Source organism: Phacochoerus africanus, chromosome 10, assembly GCF_016906955.1.
Source record: "Phacochoerus africanus isolate WHEZ1 chromosome 10, ROS_Pafr_v1, whole genome shotgun sequence".
Classification (NCBI taxonomy): Eukaryota; Metazoa; Chordata; class Mammalia; order Artiodactyla; family Suidae; genus Phacochoerus; species Phacochoerus africanus.
The window spans coordinates 32498966-32522472 of record NC_062553.1 but is presented as its reverse complement, the minus strand read 5'-3'; the positions used below and the strand labels follow the sequence as shown (position 1 = coordinate 32522472).

The following is a 23507-nucleotide window of genomic DNA, read 5'->3' as shown; positions in this document are numbered from 1 at the left end:
CCAGCCTGACAGCCCAGTAGAGACAATCAAAAAATGGATTATTAAGGAAAATACAATTAAGGAGCTACTAAATCCTCTCAAATGCGAGCAAAGCCTAATCCAGCATGTAACCCCACAGGCAGCCAATGGGATAGCTTGTTTCTCCTGTACCACACAAGCAGTACATATTTAAGCCTACTGGTAACCTATGCATTTTTTTAAATCAATTGGTCATTCCAATAAATGTGCAATCAATTTGTTCAGGAGGAAAGAGATTAGGACTGTGATTTACATGAGCAGAAGTTTTAGTATTTATTAAGGCAGAGATTGATAGAGTGAAGGAAATTCTATTTTGAGGGAAGGGGTTGCTGAAGGACAATTATCCTAAAATAAGTTTCAAGCACATTTTTGGAATCATGAAAACAAACTTGGTCTAGGTCATGTAAAACTATATATTAAGTGAAAAGTTGTGAGAAGGATTATATACTTTTAAATGGAAAAAATATTTGCAAAGACAGAAGAGCTTGGGTATGTTTCAGATGCACAGAGAAGTCCCCTCCCCCCCACCAGACTCTTATAATTGATGTTAAAACACAGTTTCAATGAGACAAGTTGAATCTCCCCCCCGTACACTGTGCTAAGAGTCCCTTTTAAAATAGGAACCAAGGGCTATGTATTTAGTGAGGATTCATAGAAACAAAGAAAGGAAGAAAAAGAAAACACTGAGAGCCTATTTTGCTCATCATGAATCCTACGAATTCACTTTTTATGTCCTTCATCTGTTTTCATCTTTCCTACCAGAAGGCCGTCAGGGATACTCAGTTCTTGCCTAAGTCCCCACCTAAGCCAGGCCAATCTTCAAACAAAAAGCAGCTTTTCACTGGCGATCTTTACAAAAAGAGTGGGTTGAAATGTCCTCACTTGAACTTAAAAGCTTAATGAGTCTTGGTGCCAAAGAGCTGGCAACAGGCCAAGTCAGTGAGGCCAACTGTGATTTGGCAGAAAGACAAGGGGGAAAGCCTACATAGAAGGCCTATCAAATTCTTAGCAACCTGCTAAGGCCTAATCAGGGAGGGCAAAGGGACCCAGGTTTGCTGAGCTCTGAGTGCGCATCTGGGTTAGCAAAGGCGCTCTAGACGTAGAGTTGGAAGACACACTGTGCTCTACCACCCAGGGTCTCCTCCTCCCCTCGACAAAGAGGGTGGGGCGATCAGATCCAGGTTGTTCACCCACCGCAGTTACTGAGAGGCTATGATAAGAGAAGGGTCTTTGAGTGCCGAGCAAAGTAATCATGATGAGAAACACCCATCTGGAATAGCCAACCACTGCGGCGACCATGGGTGCACACACATATGTGTGCACACACATGCATAATACCCATACATACATACATACAGTCAGCCGAGGATAGTCGTTTCATTTGTTGTTCCAGCATCTCAGCTGGTTAACAGCCTCTTTCACTCCTCAGAGCATCTGGTTTGATTTATGGTCACTCCTCTAATAAGCCATTAGGTCAAACTAATCTCATCTCCCTATCAATAGTGGAGGAAAATATTGCATGTGTAGTTCACATTAGAGAAGGTCTCTAAGTGATATGAAATGACGCAAAAGCATGAGCCCGAGCCAAGCCTGTTAAGTGGGATTATGATCAGTTAACTGGTAGTTCCCAGAGGTGACGATTAACTGACAAAGGCCTCCAGTGCCTCTCTCCACCAGAGAGACGGGCCTTTTCAGAGGTCTTGTTCCTCGATATCTGCTGGGACCATGAGCTACAGGTGACCTCCAGCTCCTGAAAAGCCTTCCTAGCGTCCTTGGTTTCCACGGCAACATGCTCTCTGGGTCTCGTCACTGTAATAGCCTTTTCGTGGGCTTCTCTTTTTCTCATCCCTGACCAGGGAGGAGAATTCTTCAAACTGGGACTTTGTTCTGCAGCTCTTTCCTTCCTTCTTTCTTTCTTTTTAATTTATTTTCTATTAAAGTTCAGTTGGTTTACAGTGTTGTGCTGCTCTTTCTTGATGTGATCTTTCCCTCAGAGAGGCTGCCATATATCATAGCTTCACCCTGATATCCAACAATGGCGGGCACTCCCAATTTGAATAAGTTAAATCCACTGTCTCACCCCTAAGTTCTGCCCTTGTCCCCAACAGCTTCTGAGACTCTCTGCCTGGGTACCCCAAACTCAATCTATCCAAACTGAAAGCATAACTTCTCCCATCAAACAGAGGATCCCTTCCAGCTCACACCAAGGGTCCACCCTGCTTGGCATTAGCAACTGAAAGGTTCAAGGGATTTTTTGAGTCTTTCCTTTCATTCATCTATCCCTATACCCTAGCAAGTTCTGTGGACCCCTTTTATATCCTCCTCATTTCCATTGCTCTGGAGAAAACACCCCAAATTTCCTCCTATGATGTACAAGGCGCTGGACAATTGGACCTGCCGACTTCTCTTCTCCATCTACCCTCATCTCATATCATCCTCCTCCCTGTTTGCGACATTTTCACCAAGTAAGCCTTCTTGCAACTCCTCTAACACCTCAAGGAGTTCAAATGTGTTATTTTCTCAGCTAGAACATGTTTTCCTCCCTATGTGCATCTCTCTTTCTTCTTTCCTGGCTAATTTCTGCTCTTTGTTCAGGTCTCCACCTAAAGGCCACTTCCTCAAGGGAACACGAAGTTAGTATCTCACATAGGCTCAGGATTTAGATCCCGGATCCGATTAGGGCACCCCTATTACATGACATTACGGCAGAGTTTGCTTTTTTTTTTTGTCTTTTTGCCATTTCTTGGGCTGCATCTGTGGCAAATGGGCGCAGGCAAGGGGTCCAATCAGAGATGTAGCTGCTGGCCTACACCACAGCCACAGCAACGCGGGATCCGAGCCACCGTCTGCGACCTACACCACAGCTCACGGGAATGCCAGATCCTTAACCCACTGAGCAAGGCCAGTGATTGGACCCGCAACCTCATGGTTCCTAGTCGGATTCATTAACCACTGAGCCACGACGGGAACTCCCATAGTTTACTCATCTTTATAGGAACTTGCCACACCTGGAAGCAGCTTCTTAAAAAGGCTAGTTGGATGAAGAAAAAGACGTCTGTCTCCCCCCGCCGACCCGGCAGATCTCCTCTATGTTTGCCAAACAAAGCATCCTCATTCCTGTCCCCAAACTTTACTCTGCTTTTGTCCCTTCTCTTTCCCTCAGCCTAGTCTCATCTTAACTAAAATTCACTTGGTGTAACAGCTCTCCAATAACTGTTTCCAAAACTGCAACAATCTTTGGAGGATAATGTGAGAAAAAATGTGTGTGTGTGTGTATATCTATATATGTATGGCTGGGTCACTTTGCTGTATAGCAAAAATTGACAGAATATTGTAAATGAGCTATAATAGAAAAAATAAAAATCTTTAACAAAAATAATAAAAATAAAACTACATAAACCCTGGAAAAAACCTACAACAATCTCCCCTTATTTAACTTCTTATCAAAGCTTAGGAATTCAACTTAGGTCACTTCTTCATTGACTCATACACTGTTTTCACTGTAACAACTGCTTTGTCTGTATGTTTAATCCTCAAGCACATTATAAATCTCTCGAAGATCAAGGATCAAGCCTTCCATTCCCTTTCTATGCCCTTCAGTGCCTGATGTGGGGCCATGCAGGACATAGTTGATATCCAATAAGTCCTCCGTAGGACAAAAAGTCTCCACAGAAAGCTATGCCGTCAACTCCCAACCCGTCCTGGAAGAAGGGCGCATGTCCATGGCACACCACGTCTTATGTCGAAATCAGGACAAGAATCTAAGACAAGCCCTCCTCCTTAGAATAAGCAGCTCATTCATCAGCGATGATATAAGCAAGTATTTGCCAACAGATTTCTTATCTTCAGAAAATTATTTCAGCAACATAAGAACCGGGACAAAAATCCACTAAGACATTCTTTATTGGTCACTCATTTGCAGACCAACATACTTGGACTTTGCATTCCACTAAAATGTGTTTGCAGAAGAAAACCCAGACATTTGCCTCTGTGACCCTTAAGAAGATAGAGCTAGAACGGAGGATCTTACATGTGAAGAAAGAAATACTTCCATCCTCTGAACTCCCAGTCTTCAGGAATGGGATCATTCTTTATGTAAAATTGTATGTGTGGGGGGGTGGGGGGGGTGGGAGTGAGATGGGAGTCAAAGGAAGGAAAGGAGAGAAGGGGAGAAGGTAGAAAGCCAGAGGGTAATATTGATGATCACAGCAAAGACTGGGAGAAAGTTAAGGTCACTGGTGATTAGATTGCCTGGGCAGAACTCTTACTAATGGTCTCAGTTTATCCAACAACTCTTTGTAACAGCTGTATTATGCACCAGACCCGTGTCCAATGGGGCAAATCCAAAGATAAATAGAAGAGGTCTTTAGGAAGCTTTCAATCTGGTACAGGAGGCAGATGCGGGACAAGGTGATAAGTACTAGTATCCAGGGGGTCCAGGTATTTAGCTACCACAGAGAGACCCACTAACTCTGCCTGGAGGGTTTTGGAACAGCTTCCCAGTGAAAGAAATCACAACAGACTGGAGGGAGCAGGAGGAAATGACGTCACCCCAGAGGTCAAGGCCACTGTTTTCAAAACAATCGCTCTAGGCCTTGAGCTCTGCCAGCCAAAGTTCATTATTCACAGATGATCAAGTTTGTCAGGGACCCAAATGTTCTTGCCCAGCTTTTGATCACAGGCTGAGCCAGAGAAGCTGGAAAGTAAACTCCCAACTGGTTCATCCTGTGGCTTGCTGGCAACCTGGTGAGAGAGCTGATGGGTGTACAGCGACCCAGAGTTGCATGGACTGTGTCATTCTTATAACTGACTTTGGGATTATTTCCAACAATAAGAATAAAAAGAGCGAGAGATCCGGAGTCCCAACCTAGTGCCAGACACTGCTGAATACTTTACATCTTCTCTCCCTGGCCTGCCTCAGGGAACTTACACAGAGGAATCGTCCCCATTTCATGGACAGAAGGAGAAAGTGAACACTTAAGTGCCTCTTGTGTTCCAAACACTCAAGAGTTTTAAACACATTATCAGTTAATTTACTCCTCTGCACGACCCAATGAATTAGGCACGATGACATTCGACATTCGTACTGGAAGCAATTGGGGCTCAAGGAGGTGGAGTAATTTGCTTGAGGACACACCGGAAGTGAATTTAGGATCTGGACTGTCCACTAGGTCGAAGCATAGGAAATCCCGTGATCTGTTTTTTGTCTACCCATAAACGTCACAGGACGCAAGCTAGGAGTTCCCAAATCCATTCACTTTCCACTATGCTCTCCATAGAAGGACTTAAACTGGCTTTTGTTAAACATATACATTTGGACAAAAACTAGAAAGAAAGAAAAGGGTGGGGGTGAAGATGAGAAACCAAACCACAGAGAAGAAGGTAGAGCATATACCCTACAACCAGATACAAATATCATTACCAGTTTGCTATACTAGCTTTCTCTCTTTCTATATATACCTCTCTTTCCTGGACTATTTGCATATAGCTATAGGGTATATGGATAAAAATCATTACATTATTCTTATTGCTTTTCTATACACATAAATTTTTTTCAAAATAAAAAAAGGAGGGGGTGGGACTTGTTAAAAAAAAACTCCTGAGAAAACCTTTTTTGAAAGGGTATTTGATTTACCCAAAGGGCACTTTGCACTGCCCAAACGCAACTACTTGACTTCATGCAGGTAAACAATTTACAACCAAAATTAAACCCGTAGTCCTAATGAGCTGGCAAATTTTTTCTAAAAAGGACCAGGTAGTAAAGATTTTAGGCTCTGCGAGCCCCATACAAACTCTTGTCTTAATTTGTTTTGGTTTTTGTGACAACTCTTTAAAAATGTAAAAACCATTCTTTGGGAGTTCGCATTGTGGCTCAGCGGATTATGAACACAACTCGTATCCATGAGCATGTGGGTTCGATTCCTAGCCTTGCTCAGTGGGTTAAGGATCTGGTGTTGCAATGCAGGTCACAGATGTGGCTCAGATCTGGCATTGCTGTAGCTGTGGTGTAGGCAGGTTACGGTAGCTCCACTTTGATCCCTAGACTGGGAACTTCCATATGCCGCCCTAAAAAGGGAAGACAATAAATAAAAATAAAAATAAATTAAAACCATTCTTCACAAGAAGGAGGACCTGCACAAAAACAAGCCAAGGGCCAGAATGTGTCAACTCCTGATAGAGGTGGAATTCCATAGAGCTCTATCTATGTCATAAAGTCTTAGCCAGGAAAACAGGTCAGAATCCTTCCTTTCAGGAATTATTTCACAAGTCTATCTGATCTGGGTGCGGGGACATAGATGGAAGGCATCAGGGGCTCTACGCTGGGAGCAACTTCCCTGGGGAAGGGTCTTTACAGCCTTCCTTTTAAACTCTTAAGTCGCCAAGTACACAACACACTAGTCACTTAACGTTTCTAACAGCATGACATGTGTCACACTTGTTGCAGCTTTGTTACACTTTGACCCCAGACCTTTATTTAATGCTCAGCAGAGAGCTCAGGTCATGCGTGCATTTTAACCTCCTAAACGTCAACTACACAGATTCGGCAAAAATAAGAGGAAGAGAGAGTTGGCTATATAGCAAAAACACATCTCCTGTAATTCTATTTGACACACGCACTCTATTTTCTTCTTGCTGTTACTGTAAGTTATGCATGTTTGCATAAGTATTGCTGTATACAGGGGTGCAAAAGCAAGGGCACCAGCAAAATGAAAGAGGATTTCATAGGCAAAGTGAAAGAGTTCCCCAGGTGATTCTAGTCAATTTTTTTTTTTGTCTTTTTGGGCAACCCCAAGGCATATGGAAATACCCAGGCCAGGGTTTGGTCCAATCAGAGCTACAGTCACCAGCCTACACCAAAGCCAGAGCAATGCCAGATCAGAGCCCATCTACACCTTACACCGCATCTTGCGACAACGCTGGATCCTTAATCCACTCAGCGAACCCACATCCTCATGGATACTAGTCAGGTTCTTGATCCACTGAGCCACAACAGGAACTCCCTTAATTTCCACCTTATATGCTGTCTGTCGGTGCCAGTCTTTTCTCTCTCCCATCTCTGCTGTCTTTACTACAAGTCCACCAACCTCGTTTGTCTCCATCAAGTTTTGACGGCTCTTACCTAAGAAAACTAGACCCTTATGTTTTCCACTGACCGTAGCCTCCTACCCCCTCAGCTCATGAGCTCACTTGCACTGGACTTGCCGTCTTATCTTAAGAGGGACCACCAGACCCTTGATGCTTACATTTTTCCAAGACCACCAACCTGGCTCAGCCCTTCTTCTTGCTCTGTCCAGGGGAAACCCTGTGGTTATCTTCTGTACTGCCCTTCTCAACACTCTGGGTTTTCTAGCACCCACTCCATCCCTCTACCACCCCCCAAACTCTTGCTTTTCTCTCATTAAAATCCCAACTCCAGACACAGGACAATGACTAAGAGCAAAAGCAATCGGACTTCTGAATTGAAATCTTTCTTATCTGGTATAACCTTAGCCAAGTTATTGAATTCTCCGTGCCTCAGTTGTTTGCTCTGTAAAATAGGTATCATAATAGGCCTCCTAGGCCACAGGTAAGCTCAGAACCAGGCTGATAAGAGGAAAAGCAGGCCTAGAAGATGCCCTTCTATTTGAGAAGAACTATGAGGTTTTCCTGTATTTTTTTTTCCCAGACCCATAAATAACTCAGGAAACCTTTATTGAACAAAGAGCATGCATGGTTTCTCTTTGTTGCTGCAACCAACATTTAAAGCCAGTCCAACCAGAAGAGCTCAACTGCCAGTTCTGATGTTTTTAAGTATTGCTAGATGGGTGGCAGTCGTGAGTTAGAACTTCTAATCACCAGCATCCACAAAACTCTCTCTGGGCCTTGACGGTGACACGGTCTTAGGCATCCGCATCTGCTCTCCAAAGACAGGCATTTGAAACCAGCATGGATCTGCTATCGGAGGAGGCTCACTTGCCTGAGTCTCTAAACTGACTTTCCTGCCTTTTGGGCCCTGCCCTCAACCAACCAACCCCATGCCTAGAACAGTGCGAGACCCCTTCCTTGCCAGAATGTTCTCTGGATACGAGTCTCAGAAAATACACTTGCTAATCTCAGTGTGTGGCAGCCCCAATCCTAGCTGTGCCCTGCCCCGACCCGAAAAGAGAGGGAGAGTTTCTCCATCCATCCTGACAGGCAGTGCGAACTGCTCCTGGGTCACACTTTTGTCGGTCATTGCTCTGTGGCCCTGGACTTAGACCTTTGCATCTGGTTTGTCTGGCTGCAGATCCAGCTTCTCTCCAAGGCTCCAGCAGCAGCTTGTGCTCCTGGCTTTCCTCGCCTCAGGCCATCAGTGCAGTTGGTCCCACTTTTACAAACTGTGTTGGGGCTGCCAGATGGAGTCCCACGGGGAAGCCAAGACGTGACCCTGGTCCTTAGACTCCTTCAAATACACCAGTGGGTCTAATCCTCTGTGGTTAGAGGAGTCAGGCAACAATTCATTTGTCTTGGGTTTTGTCCTACCTACCCAGACAGTAACATCTGTCCACATCCGGTGCGCTGGACACATCCCTCAGCTCCACCCTCAGCCCATCCGCAGTCAAAACCCTTTATTTACTTAAAGAGGCTCCTGGCTATAATCTGTGCCTCTGTGCCGTCTTGCCATGGCCTGGACCAAAACCCCACCTCTCCAGCTCTAAACAACCCCAACATTCACTGATGTGTTTGTAAAAGGCCAATGGTTAGTGCCCCTCCACACATGGGAGATGCCATCCTCCAATCAACATCTTCATCTCTGGAAGAAGCCAAGTCCATGTGGGCAGATGTCTCTGGATCCGGAGCCTTGTCTTCAGATGAGCCCACCTAACCCAAAGGCAGGCAGGCAGGTGCTAGGACTCCATGACAGATTTATCATATAGCAGAGGGGTGGATGTGTGTAAGAATCTTTGGGGCATATGTTAGGTAAACAAGACTTGGTACCAAAGATTCCACTTCAACAGACTGAAGAGAACAGGATGCACATAAATTAGATCAGATTCTGGCTAGTCTGCTAACATCAGGAGAGGGCTAAGCCCAGAATCACTGGAGAAGCAGGTGTTAAACACGAGGCAAGTGTTTGGAGCCTGTCTGAGCTTGTCTCCATGAGATGCTAAACTAATTACGGTTTTCCTAAGAGATGAGTTCTGACTTAGATTTAATAAAGGGAAAAGAGGGGGTGAGGAAAGTAAGGTATGAGAAGAGGAGAGACGCCACAGGAAGGAAGTATAGAAACAGCATCGGGGCTATAAAATTCCTTTGAAGAAGCAGGGCAGTGGAGAGCAGGAAAAACAAATGCTGACATGAACTGTGTTGAAAGTGGCTGCATAATAATCAACATTTGTAGAGCAAATGTAATTTTTAAAAGCATCTTGTCCATATCATCCTGTTGAAATTCACAAAGAACGTATGAAGTATGCAAGAGTGATAAATGTTTTATTACCATTTTAAAGAGAAATAAACGAGATTTGAGGAGGCTAAATGATTTAAGGGTTGAAGAAAGGACTTGAGTCTCCAATTCTCAGGCTCTAAACTCCCTGTTCTTTCAGCTGCATCAGTGGGTCTCAAAGAAAATTCTGCAAGTCCCCAGAATAAGAATGCATCCTATGTGATTCCATTTACATGAAGTCCAAGATAAGGCAACAAAGATGCTATGGTGATAGAATCAGAATGGCGCTTTTCTATTGGTGGTTGAAATTGACTGGGAAGGGATATGAGGGAAATTTCTATCCTATATCTTTTTTTTATGGCCACACATGAGGCATATGGAGCTTCCCAGGCTAGCGGTCAAATCAGAGCTGTAGCCGGTGGCCTATGCCACAGCCACAGCAATGCCAGATCCAAGCCCCATCTGCGACCTACACCACAGTTCACAACAACACCTGATCCTTAACCCACTGAGTGAGGCCAGGGATCGAACCCATGTCCTAATAGATGCTAGTCAGACTCGTTTCCACTGAGCCACAATCGCAACTCCTCTGTCCTATATCCTGATCAGGGTGTAGGTTACATGCTATGTACCCAGTTTCCAACATCCAACAGCTTGTATATTTAGGAGCTGCATGGTTCATGCATGTACATTTTAACTCGATGAAACAAATATCGGTATCAAAATTATAGAATTTATTAAATTAATTTAATATTTGGACTCTTAATTTGAAGTTTATGTCTATCCATCTACAAGTGTGAAGGCTCTGGCTTATTTTGTGTCTGAAACCACTTCACCAAAAGCTCTCAAATCCATCATCACGGGAGCACTCTAGAGGCAAAGCTCAGGTTCAAAACATAAAACCTGAACACTACACTTATTTTGTCAACAGCACAGATTTAATATATGCAAAATAACTTAGGGAAGTGGGCTTAGTGAGGAACATTACCTGGCATGTGTCACAATGTTGTAAGTAAACAGAGGCACTGCTTTCATTTGGCCCACGCTGTGTTTTTAGGGGGTGGGGAGGAATAAGGGGGGCAAGCTGCTGCTCCTACCACAATTTGGTCCATATCCTTCCAATTACTTGGACCCAAATTCCTACATCAGAAAAGTTGCTGGAGCTGAGGAGCATCTACCGATACTTCTTCTTTACATGGTTTGAAATTGCCGCAGTCCCCACCACTCCCTACTGACACCAAGATTGCTTACATTTACTGCCTAACCCAATGATTTTTTTTTTAGGACCAAACCCACAGCATATGGGTTGAATCGGAGCCACAGCGGCCAGTCTACGCCACAGCTACAGCAACGCCAGATCTGAGCCTCATCTGCAACCTACACCACAGCTCATGGTAACGCTGGATCCTTAACCTACTGAGTGAGGCCAGGGATCGAACCGGCAACCTCAGGGTTCCTAGGTGGATTTGTTTCCACTGCACCACAATGGGAACTCCACCCAGTAATTACTTTTTTATTTCAGAGTCAAACTATGAATAAATTCAAAACAAAACACTGGAAATTCTGCAGACAAACTGAATGGCATTAGTGATTTTTCTTAAATAAAACCAACTTAATACAGGCTATACTTACTCGCAGAGAAGGATTCCATTTTCTAACCCTGTCCGAAAATCTTTATCACCAAAACTTCTGCCGGTTACTTGCTGGAAAAGAAAAAAGAAAAACAGACCATAAATTTTTCTTTTTTTAATAAGGAAGCTCAATGATTTTTTTTTTTTTTTTCTTTGTCCAAGCTACTTCAAGAGCCTTGAATAAGTGGTGGCATTTCAAGAATGGGGAACATCTGTTAGGTCTGAATTTCCTTTTCGTGTGTAGCTTTGCTTAGTTCAGCTAATCTTAAAATTAGACTATGTCTTTGAAGCTTTTTTTCCCTATCTATCACCTTTAAAAAATATCTGTTCTTCCTGATAAGGATATTACTTTTTGAGTTTGGCCATGATAAGGTCACAGCCTCTTTCATCCTGAGGATCTAACCCACACTTTCAAAAAAGCCTGCAGAAAGTACCACCTAAGGATAAAATTTCTATTTGTTAAAACATTAAGGGGGCAGAGGAGAGAAGGACACAGACCCCCAAACCTCAAGAGACTGACATCAAGACAGCATGAATAAAGCCAATAGCCGTAATAACATGATGTGAAAGAGGAAAATAAAAGCTGGGAAAACAATAAACTGTGCTGTGTCTGACAGCTCAGGACTGATGGCCTTTCTTGATGCCTCTGGCTCTCAGCAGCCCTTTGGTGTCAGCGCCAGGGCATTAATTTGTTCATTCAGTAAATATTTATTGAGTATCTACCATATGCCAGGGAAATATGCATGCTATAAATTCTAAGCTGCCTCTAAAATCACAAAATTTTTAAATATTGCTAACGATCCAAGAAAGAAAATTAAATCAAATCATTAAAAAAATACTCTAACAATGGGGGGGGGAGTTAAAGGGAATAGAGAATAGATGGAATAAATAGAAAGCAAACATTATAGACTTAAACCTAACCATATCAGTCAGAGCATTAAATATAAATGCTGTACAACCACCCTAACTAAAAGACAGAAATCATCAGATTATATTTAAAAAGCAAGATCCATTTATGCGATGCCTACAAGAAATATGCTTTAAATATAAAGACATGAATAAGTTAAAAATAGAAGAATAGGATGCTAGTACCGATCAAAAGAAAGCTAACGTGGTTATATTAACTTCTAGAGCAAAGAACAATACCAGGGACAGAGAAAGTGATCTTATAATGACAAAGGTTTTAGGTCATCAGGAAGGCATAACAATTCTAAATATTTTTACACCTAATTAAAAAACACAGGAGTTCCTGCAGTGACTCAGGCTCAGTGGTTAAGACTAGCATCCATAAAGACACAGGTCTGATCCCTGGCCTAGCTCAGTGCTCAGGGGGTTAAGGATCCAGAGTTGCCGTGAGCTGTGTGGTGTGGGTCGCAGATGCAGCTCAGATCCCACGTTGCTGTGGCTGTGGCTGTGGCCGGCAGCTGAAGCTCTGATTCCACCCCTAGCCTGGGAACCTCCGTATGCTGTGGGTGCGGTCCTACAAAAAGAAAAAAAAAAGGAAAAAAAAATACACACACAAAACTTTCAAGACACAAAAGCCAAAACAGATAGATCTGCAAGGAGAAATAAATAAATTCAAAACTAGAGTCAGAGATTTAATATCTCTCTTTGATAACTGATAGAATAAGCAGAGAAAAAGTCAGTAAGGATAAAAGAAGGCTTGAACAACCCTATCAACCAAATTGACTTGATTAACAGTCCAAAATACTCCACCATACAACAAAATAAACATTTTTCTTAAGTTCACAATGAACATTTCTTGAAATAGACCAATTTCTAGGTTAGAAAACAAGTCCCCACAAACTTAAAAGAATTCAATCAACAAAAAATACGTTATCTGACCACAATGGAATGAAATCAGAAATTAACAACAGAAATGTCTCTGAAAAAAATCCCCCAACATTTTAAACTGAGTAATGCAATTCTAAACAATCCATTGATGGAAGAAATCAAAAGAAATTAAAATGTATTTTGCAGTGAAAGAATATGGCAATATAAAAATGTATGGAAATGGAGTTCCCTAGGCCTAGCCGGTTAAGGATCTGGCATTGTCATGCTGTGGCTCCAGTCACTACTACAGCACAGGTTCAATCCCTGGCCTGGGAACTCCTGCATGCTTCAGGAATGGCCAAAAAAATGTATGGAAAGACACTAAAGCAGTATTTGGGGAAAATGCATAGCACAAAACACCTATATCAGAAAAAAAAAAAAAAAGATCTCTAATCAATGAATTCTGCTCCCAACTTAAGAAAATTAAACTCAGATTAAGTAGAAAAAGGAAAAATTATATGAGTTCAAATCTAATAGAAAACCAAAAACCAATGGAGGAAAAAAAAAATCAATGAGATAAAAAGCTAATTATTTGAGATCAATGAAATTTAGAAACCTTTAGCTAATAAAATTGATAATCTTTCGTTATAAGAGAATATTATAAATAAATCTGTGCCACTAATTTCACTAACTTAGATGAAACGAATAAATCCTTTGACACAAACAACCAAAGTTCACTCAACAAAGAAGCAGATAACCTTCCCAAAAGAAAATATCAGGCCCAAAAGGATTACCCGGTAAATTAGAGCAAATATTTAAGAATGAAGTGATGCATTTCTATACAAACTCTTCCGGTCCACTGAAAAGGAAAGTATACTTCCCACTTTACTCTATGAGGGCAGCATTTCCTTCTGAAGACATTATAATAGAGATACACACACACATATAATGGCAGATGGACAGACAGAGACAGAGCGAGAGAGACAGAGACACAGAGAGACAGACAGAGACAGAGACAAAGGAAATATGCCAATACCTATCTCTTCATCATGGAAATCAGACTTTCATTTTCTCCTTTAAAAATTTCCCTATCTTTCTAAAACTTTCCCCAATTCATACATAATACTTTAATCATCAGAAAAGCCAAACAAGTTTTGTTCGTTTGTTTGTTTTAAGAGAGCAGTCTAGGGAAACTAAGCTGTCCCAGCTCTTATAAATCAAAGTTCAAGTTCGATTATGAAACATCCTCATTACCACTTCCACTAGAAAGACAGTTCACACGCCAGTATAATACACTGCCTCAAAAAAAGTCCTTGTTAATATCCTCTCATTCTTATTTGAGGGAAGGTGAGGAAAAAAAGAGAAAAAGTTTGCAAATATCTAGCTTTTTTCCCAAACTAAAAAATTAACAAAGGAATTAAAGAAAGGCTTTATAAAGATAAAAATTTAACCACAGATTTTAAACACCACAGCGTTTTCTCTCCTAACTGTATTAGTCCCGATTTATACTCTCAAAACCTGACGAATACTCTCTAAAAAACTAACTTCCATTCACCAAGAAGTGATTAGAAGATTTTAAAAACATTTTTTCAGGTCTTGACAGTTTTCGTTAAAAGTATTATATTCTAGTGCAAATAGGGCTAACATGGAGAACCCAAGATAGTTTATTTATTTATTTTTGCTTTTTAGGGCCACACCTGTGGCATATGGAGGTTCCCATGCTAGGGGTCAAACCGGAGCTGCGGACTACACCACAGCCACGGCAATGCCAGATCCAAGCCATGTCTGCAACCTACACCACAGCTCACAGCACCACTAGATCCTTAACCCACTGAGTGAGGCCAGGGATCGAACCCATATCCTCATGAATGCTAGTGGGGTTTGTTTCCACTGAGCCACAATGGGAACTCCAGAACCCAAGATAGTTTAGCTACACTTATTACAGAACCTCTGGCTAAGTTAAGCCAGGTCCCTCCTCATTTACTGAGTGATGATGATGATCAGGGCCTGGAGATAGAAATATGAACAAGACCTGCCTACTGCATGCAGAAAGCTCACAGACTGGGGAGGAAAGCAGACCTCTAAATGTTGACCATAACAGAAGGTAACATACCATTAAGATTATAAGAAAATGTTGGTGACCCATGAATTATCTTGCATGTGATGCATAGCCACCAAAAAATTTCAAGTCCATTGAATAGTCTAAAGTCAGACTGCTGGATGTGCTTGAGTTGTGGGATGGAAATCCTGTGAAACTGGATTGTGATGATCATTATACAACTACGGATCTGATAAATTCATTTGAGTAATAAAAAAATTAAATTAAAAAAAATAAAACAAATAATAATAAAGTCAGCCTGCTAATCAGGATGAGTCTGATTAAATTCAAGTTCCTAGACTCCTAATTCTGGAGGTGAGAGTAGGCAACATGCATTTGGAGGAAGCGTTCATTTCTGCCTCTTTCTCCTTTCTCCTTCTGCACCCTTTAGGTCCCAGCATAGCTTTCACACGGCTTTCCACTGGTCCAAATGTCATCCATTCTTTCAAGCCTAGACTATCTAGTATAGAGACATTTGTGCCTTTGTTAGGAGGGTCAACATCTGAATAGACTCCAGAAATTCAGCAAGGACTATGCTACTGAAAATTCTGGTCCTTAGACCACTAGCAGCAGCAGCGGTGGCAATAGCATCTTCACCTGGAATTGAAGACTCTGTCCTCCCACCCTCCCCAAGACCTACTTAATTAGAGCAAGTGTTCAAAAAAGATCCCCATGTGATTCCGGTGCAAAGTAAAATGTATATATATTGGCTTTTTAAGGCTGAACCCACAGCATATGAAAATTCCCAGGCTAGGGGTCTAATCAGAGCTACAGCTGCCAGTCTACACCACAGCTCACAGCTACAACGGATCCTTAAACCACCGAGCGAGAGCAGGGATCGAACCCACAACCTCATGGTTCCTAGTCGGATTTGTTTCTGCTGTGCCATGACGGGAAAGCCTCAAAGTAAATTTTACAAAGCCCTTACCTTGCACACTAAACTAAGCCATCAGTTCAGACTCAGAAAAGGAGGACCTTCCATTGGAAATCAGGATTTGGGATGACCCGTCTCAATAACCCCTCTCAGCTACATCTTTATGATGTATTTACAATGTTACACATTATATATTTTAACTACAAAGCCTGATAATTACTATTCCTTCATAGCAGCATAAACCATTCCTACCGGGAAAAAAAAAGAAAAAAAAAAACACAAAATAGCTGCCAAGGACCAACCACCATTACCAACAGACCATGAGCAGGGGAAATGACAGAAGACTCTTGGCAACCTTCCAAACAAGGCACTGGCCAAGCCATCAGCTTGTGATCACTCTCCAAGGACACAGAACAGGATGAAAAAATTAGTAGAGCCCTTAAGGAGGATCTGTGGTAGAGGTATGGGATGTGGGGTGGGTGGGAACAGAGCCCAAGTTCAGGAGCATTCAGGGGCTAACAGGAGAAGAGCAGCATGAAATGTCAAAAGCACTTTGTCACTCCTCCAAAGGCTGCTCTCCACACCTTGCTGGTCCTCGCCCATCTGATCAATTAGTCCTTGCAACTTTACCCTTGCAGTTGTTCAGCTTAGTCATGCTTGACCCTGATCTTTCAGAGCCAATGGTACCCACCAACAAATCCACCCTTCAGAATTTTGTCAGAATCCACCCACTTCCTCCATTCTACCACCTTACTCTAAGCCATCATCATCTTACACTTAGGTGACTGCCTCTTAGACTGCCTCTTAGCTGGTTCACTGCATCCACCCTTGCCTCCTCCATCTATTCTCAACACAGCAGCCAGGGTACCCTGTCAGGTTAGATCATGACACTGCTCCCCTCAATACTTCCCCATCTTACTATGGGAAAAGCCAGAGTTCCTACAGTTCTCTACAGATATTCAACATAAAAACAAATACGGAGGAAAGCCCTACTAGGAGAGCATGGATAAAACTACTGACCACCACCATGATTTTAACGGTGGACACAATGAAACTAAATATACACCCCTCCCAATGGGGCTCCTCAGAAGCATTTATGGTTGGCAATTACATTACCAGCTGTGCCCTATCTGCCTTTTAGGAAAGCCCAATGCCAGATTTTTTTCTGCTGTATGGTTTAGGATTAATTCACTTTCATTACAAACCAAAGTATTTGTTGGAGGGACACCCTGTCTCAGATTAAAATAGTCCATTAATGGATAATTTACCAAAACCTTAATGGTTTTAAAGGAAAAGCTTTCATCTACCTTAGCAATCAAACCCAAAGCAGAAGAGGACATCATGTTGTATCAACACACTATTTTATGCAAGTAATTATTGAGTAATAAATTCATTGGTATTCAATTTCCGTCCCATAGAATTAAAAGGTCATTATGCCTCTGAGTTTGTCCATGTCAATGGCACTGATCTAAACCATTCAAATCACTGAAATATGGAGGGCTTTTTAAGAAAAAGTCTAATAAAGAAAACCACACAATTTTATGGCAGTGTTTTTACGATGTGTTTATAATGTAACATGTTGTATATCATAATGCCACATTTCGTTAATTACTTTGTTACCATCACTATTAAGAAATTGTCATGAACAGTCAACCACTGCCAAGAATCCATCTCACAGCCTGATTATTACCCTTGATACAAATTGTATTTCAGAAATATTTTCATTAATCTTCAGTTGTTTTTTGAAAGCAATCTGGTGGGCAAACTGCAGTCCACTAATAAATTGCAGGTCTGAAGAGAATTTGAAATAAACGTTGGAAACTTGTTTTTAAAGACTTTAAGAAGAGATTTTATTGGCTGGCAAAATCATGGTCCTTGCATTCAAGCAATTGAAGAAAACACTGCAAAATTTACTAATTTTGACTTAACTTGCGAAAGACATGGACATTTTCTCTAAATTGTTGTACAAAAATAGGTGCACTTTTTAGAAGGTTTGATTTTCTCCTATCAACTATCTCTAATTTACTACAGAAGATTATTTGCAGCTCATCATGCTCACTTCTCTTCTGATTATATTTGCCTTATTTAACAAAAAGAATCTTTCTTTTGACATCTAAATTGTAAAACAAAGCAGAACAGAACTGCTCTTATCATTTACCACATTTGAGAAATAAATCCACCGCTATTTCTGTCTCCTTAATGAGGTTGCTAGAAAAAAATCAAGCCAAGATTCTATGGAAACACTTCGTAAACCATCTCAAATCATACTCATCTAAGCAAAAGTTAGCAATCAACCAACAATCATACCTACTTCGGGCCAGGCAGTGTTAAAAAGCATGAGTGAGATCAAAATAACAAGATCTGGACCCTCCCAAGGAAGAATCTACAATCCAGGGGGACAGATAAAACACTTCAAAACAGGAGCTGGTGTTGGAGGAGAAGCATGGTTCAAGCAATCAACACAAATTGCACAACTAAAGAAACAGCTGAAAGATAGTCGTTCCCATCCATACAGTAATTTCCATATGTTCTCTCTGTCCTAAATGTTTGCCACAGATTAATTTATTTAATCCTCATAACAGCCCTATAAGGTGGGTCTGCTTATTATTATTTCCATTTTAAAGTCAAGGAAACCGGAGTTCCCGTCGTGGTGAAGTGGAAACGAATCCGACTGGGAACCATGAGGTTGAGGGTTCGATCCCTGGACTCGCTCAGTAGGTTAAAGATCCAGTGTTGCCGTGAGCTGGGGTGTAGCTTGCAGACGAGGCTCGGATCTGGTATTACTGTGGCTGTGGTATAGGCAGGCAGCTGTAGCTTTGATTAGACCCCTAGCCTGGGAACCTCCATGTGCCATGGGTGCGTCCCTAAAAAGAAAAAAAGGCCAAAAAAATTAAAAAAAAAAAAGGCAAGGAAACCTAGACACAGAGAGGTTAAATAACTTGCCTAAGGACACAACAGCAGAGCCCAAGTAAATAGCAGAGCCAGGATTTATCCTCAGTATGACTGCAGAGTGCACGCTCCTATATCCATGTGTCTCTGAGCAGCATCTAAGCAAAGAAATGAACTCTCTCTGCCTGAGATAATCAAGGAAAGCCTTTGAGGGGCTAACATTTGAATTGGTCCTAGAGGAGAAGACAGGACCCCTCAAAGGAAGGAGATGAAGTAGGACACCCCAGGCAGACACAAAGACCTGTAACCCAGGTTTATCTGAGAAAAGGCGGCAAGTCCTAAGAGCTGAGAACAGGGGGCGCGGGGGGGGGGGGGGGGAGCAGGAGCTAAGGTGCCATAGTAGGCACAGCCCATGTGGTAAAGGACGTGTGAAGTCAGAACTATTTGTACTTGAACCTGAAACAACAGAGACATCCCAGAAGATGGGACAAGAGAAAGGTCTTAGGCAATCGTTCTCCCCATTTCCCACGAATGCCCTACGCCTAAAGGGACAGTCCCAGAAGGACTTCCTCATGGATACTTCCAACCCCATTTTATAGCCAAGGACCTTGCTTTTGGAATCACAGTGAGATCAAGCCCATCTGGTCAGACTTTCCTTTAGGACAACAACCCTTAGCCCCCCGCACAACGCCTTATATAACATATCAACATACACATTTTCATCTTTTCCTGCCAGCTCAGAAGAAAGAAGTACACTTTCTCTTTCTTCTATCAAGGCTCTGAGGTGCATCCTTTCCCAGCCCCAGGTGCTACCTTTATCTCAACTTACCCCTCGGTCCACAGCATCCTTCATCTCTCTGCTGACAGCATAATGATTTCCTTCTTTTTCCTAAAAGCTCTAATTCAGTTCAGCCCCTTCAACCATTACCCTGCTTTTCTCTTTCCTTTCACAGTCCAAACCCCCTAGATGAGTATCCTGTACCCATTACTCTTAATATCATAGCTCAGCTCCCTGGCCTCTTTTAATTCACTGAAATTTCTCAAAGGGTTAAGACTTGCAACTTACGCTTTGATCCACCAGCACAAGTTAAATCATCAGCAGGTTAGTAAACTTCTACCAACTCTCAGCTTCCCTACTTACAATGTGATACTTGTACCTACTCTAAATGCAGGAAGAATAAGTGAATGGCATGAGAGTAAATGACCTAGTATGTGTCAAACCCTTCCCACGGCACCTGCTGACCCATAGAAAGAGCTCAAAAAATGTCACTGTCATATAAAGGGAATTTAAAAAATAAAAATAAATAAAAAAGCAAACTGAAAAAAAGAAAAAAAAGAATTAACTTAGGATGCAACAGAGGGATAGGAAGGATAGCAAGGGATCAGGGTCAAGCTGAGTGTCCTTGGGAGGACCTTGACCTCTCCAGGCCTCAGTTTTCCACAGGCTCTGGAGCAAGGTGCTTTGGTGATTAAGAGCACTGGAGTCAGAGCTGCAGTTGGTCACCATTACCCTGTGTGTGAGAGGCCGGGTGGTATAGAGGTTAGGAATGAAGACTGGAACCAGAGGGCTGGGGTTCTCTCCCAGCTTCTCTTGCTGTGTGACCTTGGATAGCTCACTGAACCTCTCTGAGCCTCCCCATCTATAAATGGGGATAACAGTAATACCTTCATCAGACACCTGCCTAATTTTATAGCCTACTGTTAGCTATCACGATTGTCCACAGAACAACCCCGAAGGAGATTTTAAAACACAATTCATTGGGCTGGACCGTGATAGAAGATAATATAAGAAAGGGAATGTATATATATAGATGACTGGGTCATTTTGTTGTGCAGCAGAAATCGGGACTACATTGTCAATCAACTCTATTTTAATAAAGAAAAAATAAAATAAAATAAAAACAAAAACAACACAAAACAAAATTTCACTGTTACTATTGGCAACAGTACTAGAATTGTCACAGACCTCATTCTTGCTTTCTCTCTTTCCAGTACTCTTTGCAGCTCTTTTCTCCCTGATCTTAAATGATGCCACGATTTACCGGTTCTCCTCTTGAATCGTAGTATCGCCGTATTGTCTGACCCAATAGACCCTGTTTCATCTGATCTGGATCAAGGTCTCAGCAGCTTGATAGTCAACTGCTTCCCTTTGAGATCTTTTAGATCACGTGCCTCCCCATGACCAGACACTCCTGGTTTTCCTTCTACCTCACTTAATAAATTCTCCTTTCTCCGTCACCGTCAGTAATTCTAGCCCATGCAGTTCCTAAGTGTAAAACTTGGCTCTTTTTCTTCTTGCTCTGCTTCCTTTGTTCTCTCTTTAGTCACACCTCTTGCCTGGGTAGTCCCAGGTCTATACGTATCTCACATAAAATAACTCGTTCATTTTTATGAGTTACACTATCTTTTTTTTTTTTTTTTGGTCATTTTGCCATTTCTAGGGCTGCTTCTGTGGTATATGGAGGTTCACAGGCTAGGGGTCCAATCAGAGCTGTAGCCGCCAGCCTACACCACAGCCACAGCAACACTGGGTCCGAGCCGCGTTTGTAAACCACACCACAGCTCATGGCAACACCACATCTTTAACCCACTGAGCAAGGCCAGGGATCGAACCTGCAACCTCATGGTTCCTAGTCGGATTCATTAACCACTGAGCCATGATGGGAACTCCCACTATCTTGTCTTTAAACATCCTACAAACAATAACTTACACATCTTTATATGTGGCATTGACCCTTCACCCCGCCCCCCAACATCCAGAATCAAACATCCAATTTCTCACTCCACATCTCCACTTGGATACCTAATAGGTATTTCACACTCGTCAAAAGCAAAACCCCATCACAAAATCAAGATTGTAACATGCATCCTCTACCCAACCTGTTCTACCTCTGGTCTTCTCCATATCAATGCATGGCACCACCACCTCCCATTGCCAACGACATAAAAACACATTCAGACCATCGAGAAGAGCTATCTATGTTCCTCTCTCCAAAAATGCTCTGTAGACCTGTCCTTTCGCTCTGCCTCTACACCACCACTCTAGTCCAAGCCTCCATCACTGCTCAGCGAGGAAAGGCACCAGCCCTCTTTGCGGTCACTCTGCTTCCTCTCTGGCCCCCCGCAAGCATCTCTCACATGCACCCAGAAATCTTTTTATAGATCCCTCCCATTCTCTTCTCACTACACGGGAATAAGTACAAGTTATAGATACCACCTCTTCATTTTACAGATGAGAAAAAATAACGTCCTGCAAATTAAGTGACTCACGCAAGGCCATAAGCCAGCCATCAATTAGGATGAGACTAGAGCCAGGCCTCCCTCTACCCAGGCCAGGCTTTCACAGTCCCACCTACCACCTTCCAAAGGCACCTATTCTTATGACAATTCCATCACTACCCTCTCTTAATAACCATAGCTCTTCACTTTGGATTGGCAACGAAACAACACAGAAGCCCAGGCATGTGGTGATTTAATCAACATTATCAGACCACGATCCTCTCCAGCACTATCTCTGAGTGCTTAATGTTGAGGATAATAAGATGCAATCTGCAGAATTCATTTACATTTTCATCATGTCATCAGAAAACCAGAAGGAACTGTTTATGGCCACAGATTGAGAGACTCCACAAAAAAAAAAAAAATCCAATTAAGTATACAAGAAATGGAGCTCCTGCTGTGGCACAATGGGATCAGCGGCACGTTGGGGGAGCGGGTTCAATCACCCACGCCGGCACAGTGGGTTAGGGATCCAGCATTGCTGCAGCTGCAGCTTAGGTCGCAACTGTGGCTCTGATCCTTATCCCAGGAACTCCATATGCCTCAGGGCAGCCAAAAATGACCAGGAAAAAAAAAAGAGTATGAGAAATGCTCCAAAGCACCATGGAAGCACTGCATCCTTGGATCCAGCCATTGTATGCACTAGACAGAAAATGGGTCTGTCCAGAAACATGCGATCAGGTTTAGCAATAAGTATGTTTGCACATCCTCAGGCTGTTCTTACCTTCCAAAGAGACAGAAGAGAGACTGCAAAGAAACACAATAACACTCATGAGCTTTAACACAACCTAAAGTGTGCACAATGGATTTGAGAGCAAAGGAAAAGAAGCAAAAAAGTTCTTCAGTAGCCCATTTTCTGGAAAGAAACTGGGCTAGTGGAGAACTTCTGGGCTACGTGTGTGTTGCCTCTATCCCCAGGAGCAGAGACAGGCTTCAGCCATGGTGTTATTTTTACCTGTGGATCATGTCACCCCTTAAATACTTCAGTTCATGGCTAATTTTGATGAATAGTATACAGAACTGTCACCTGGTGCTCAGCACAGTGAAATACAAAACTTCTGAATTAGGCAAATCTGGGTCCAAATTTCAGTTTGGCACTTAGGAGCTACATGACACTGGACCAGTGGCTTCATTTCTCTGCGCCTGACCCATCATCTTTATTTTTTTGTTATTATTACTATTTTTCTTCTTAGGGCCACACCCGCAGCATATGGAAATTCCCAAGCTAGGGGTCAAACCAGAACTGCAGCTGCCAGCCTACACCACAGCCACAGCAACACCAGATCCAAGCCACATTTGCAACCTAGGCTGCAGCCTGTGGCAACACCAGATTCTTAACCCACTGAGTGAGGCCAGGGATCAAACCTGCATCCTCACAGAGACTATGTCAGATTCTTAGCCCTATGAGCCCCAAGGGGAACTCCTGATCCATCAGCTTTAAGAGAAGGTTGTAGAAGCCCACTTTCCAAGGTAGTTTGAGGTTAGAATCATGAGTGGAAACCATTTAATAATATATTTATGACTGACTGGAAGTTCTATTTT

The 23507-nt window shown here is 42.4% G+C and overlaps 1 protein-coding gene across 1 annotated transcript in view; it reads right to left on the bottom strand.

The window, feature by feature from the left end:
- LIMCH1 (LIM and calponin homology domains 1) overlaps positions 1 to 23507 on the bottom strand; it is a 356320-nt gene that overhangs the window by 207537 nt on the left and 125276 nt on the right. The window contains 1 exon segment of the mRNA XM_047799516.1: positions 11054 to 11124. Coding sequence (XP_047655472.1) covers positions 11054 to 11124 — 71 coding nt within the window.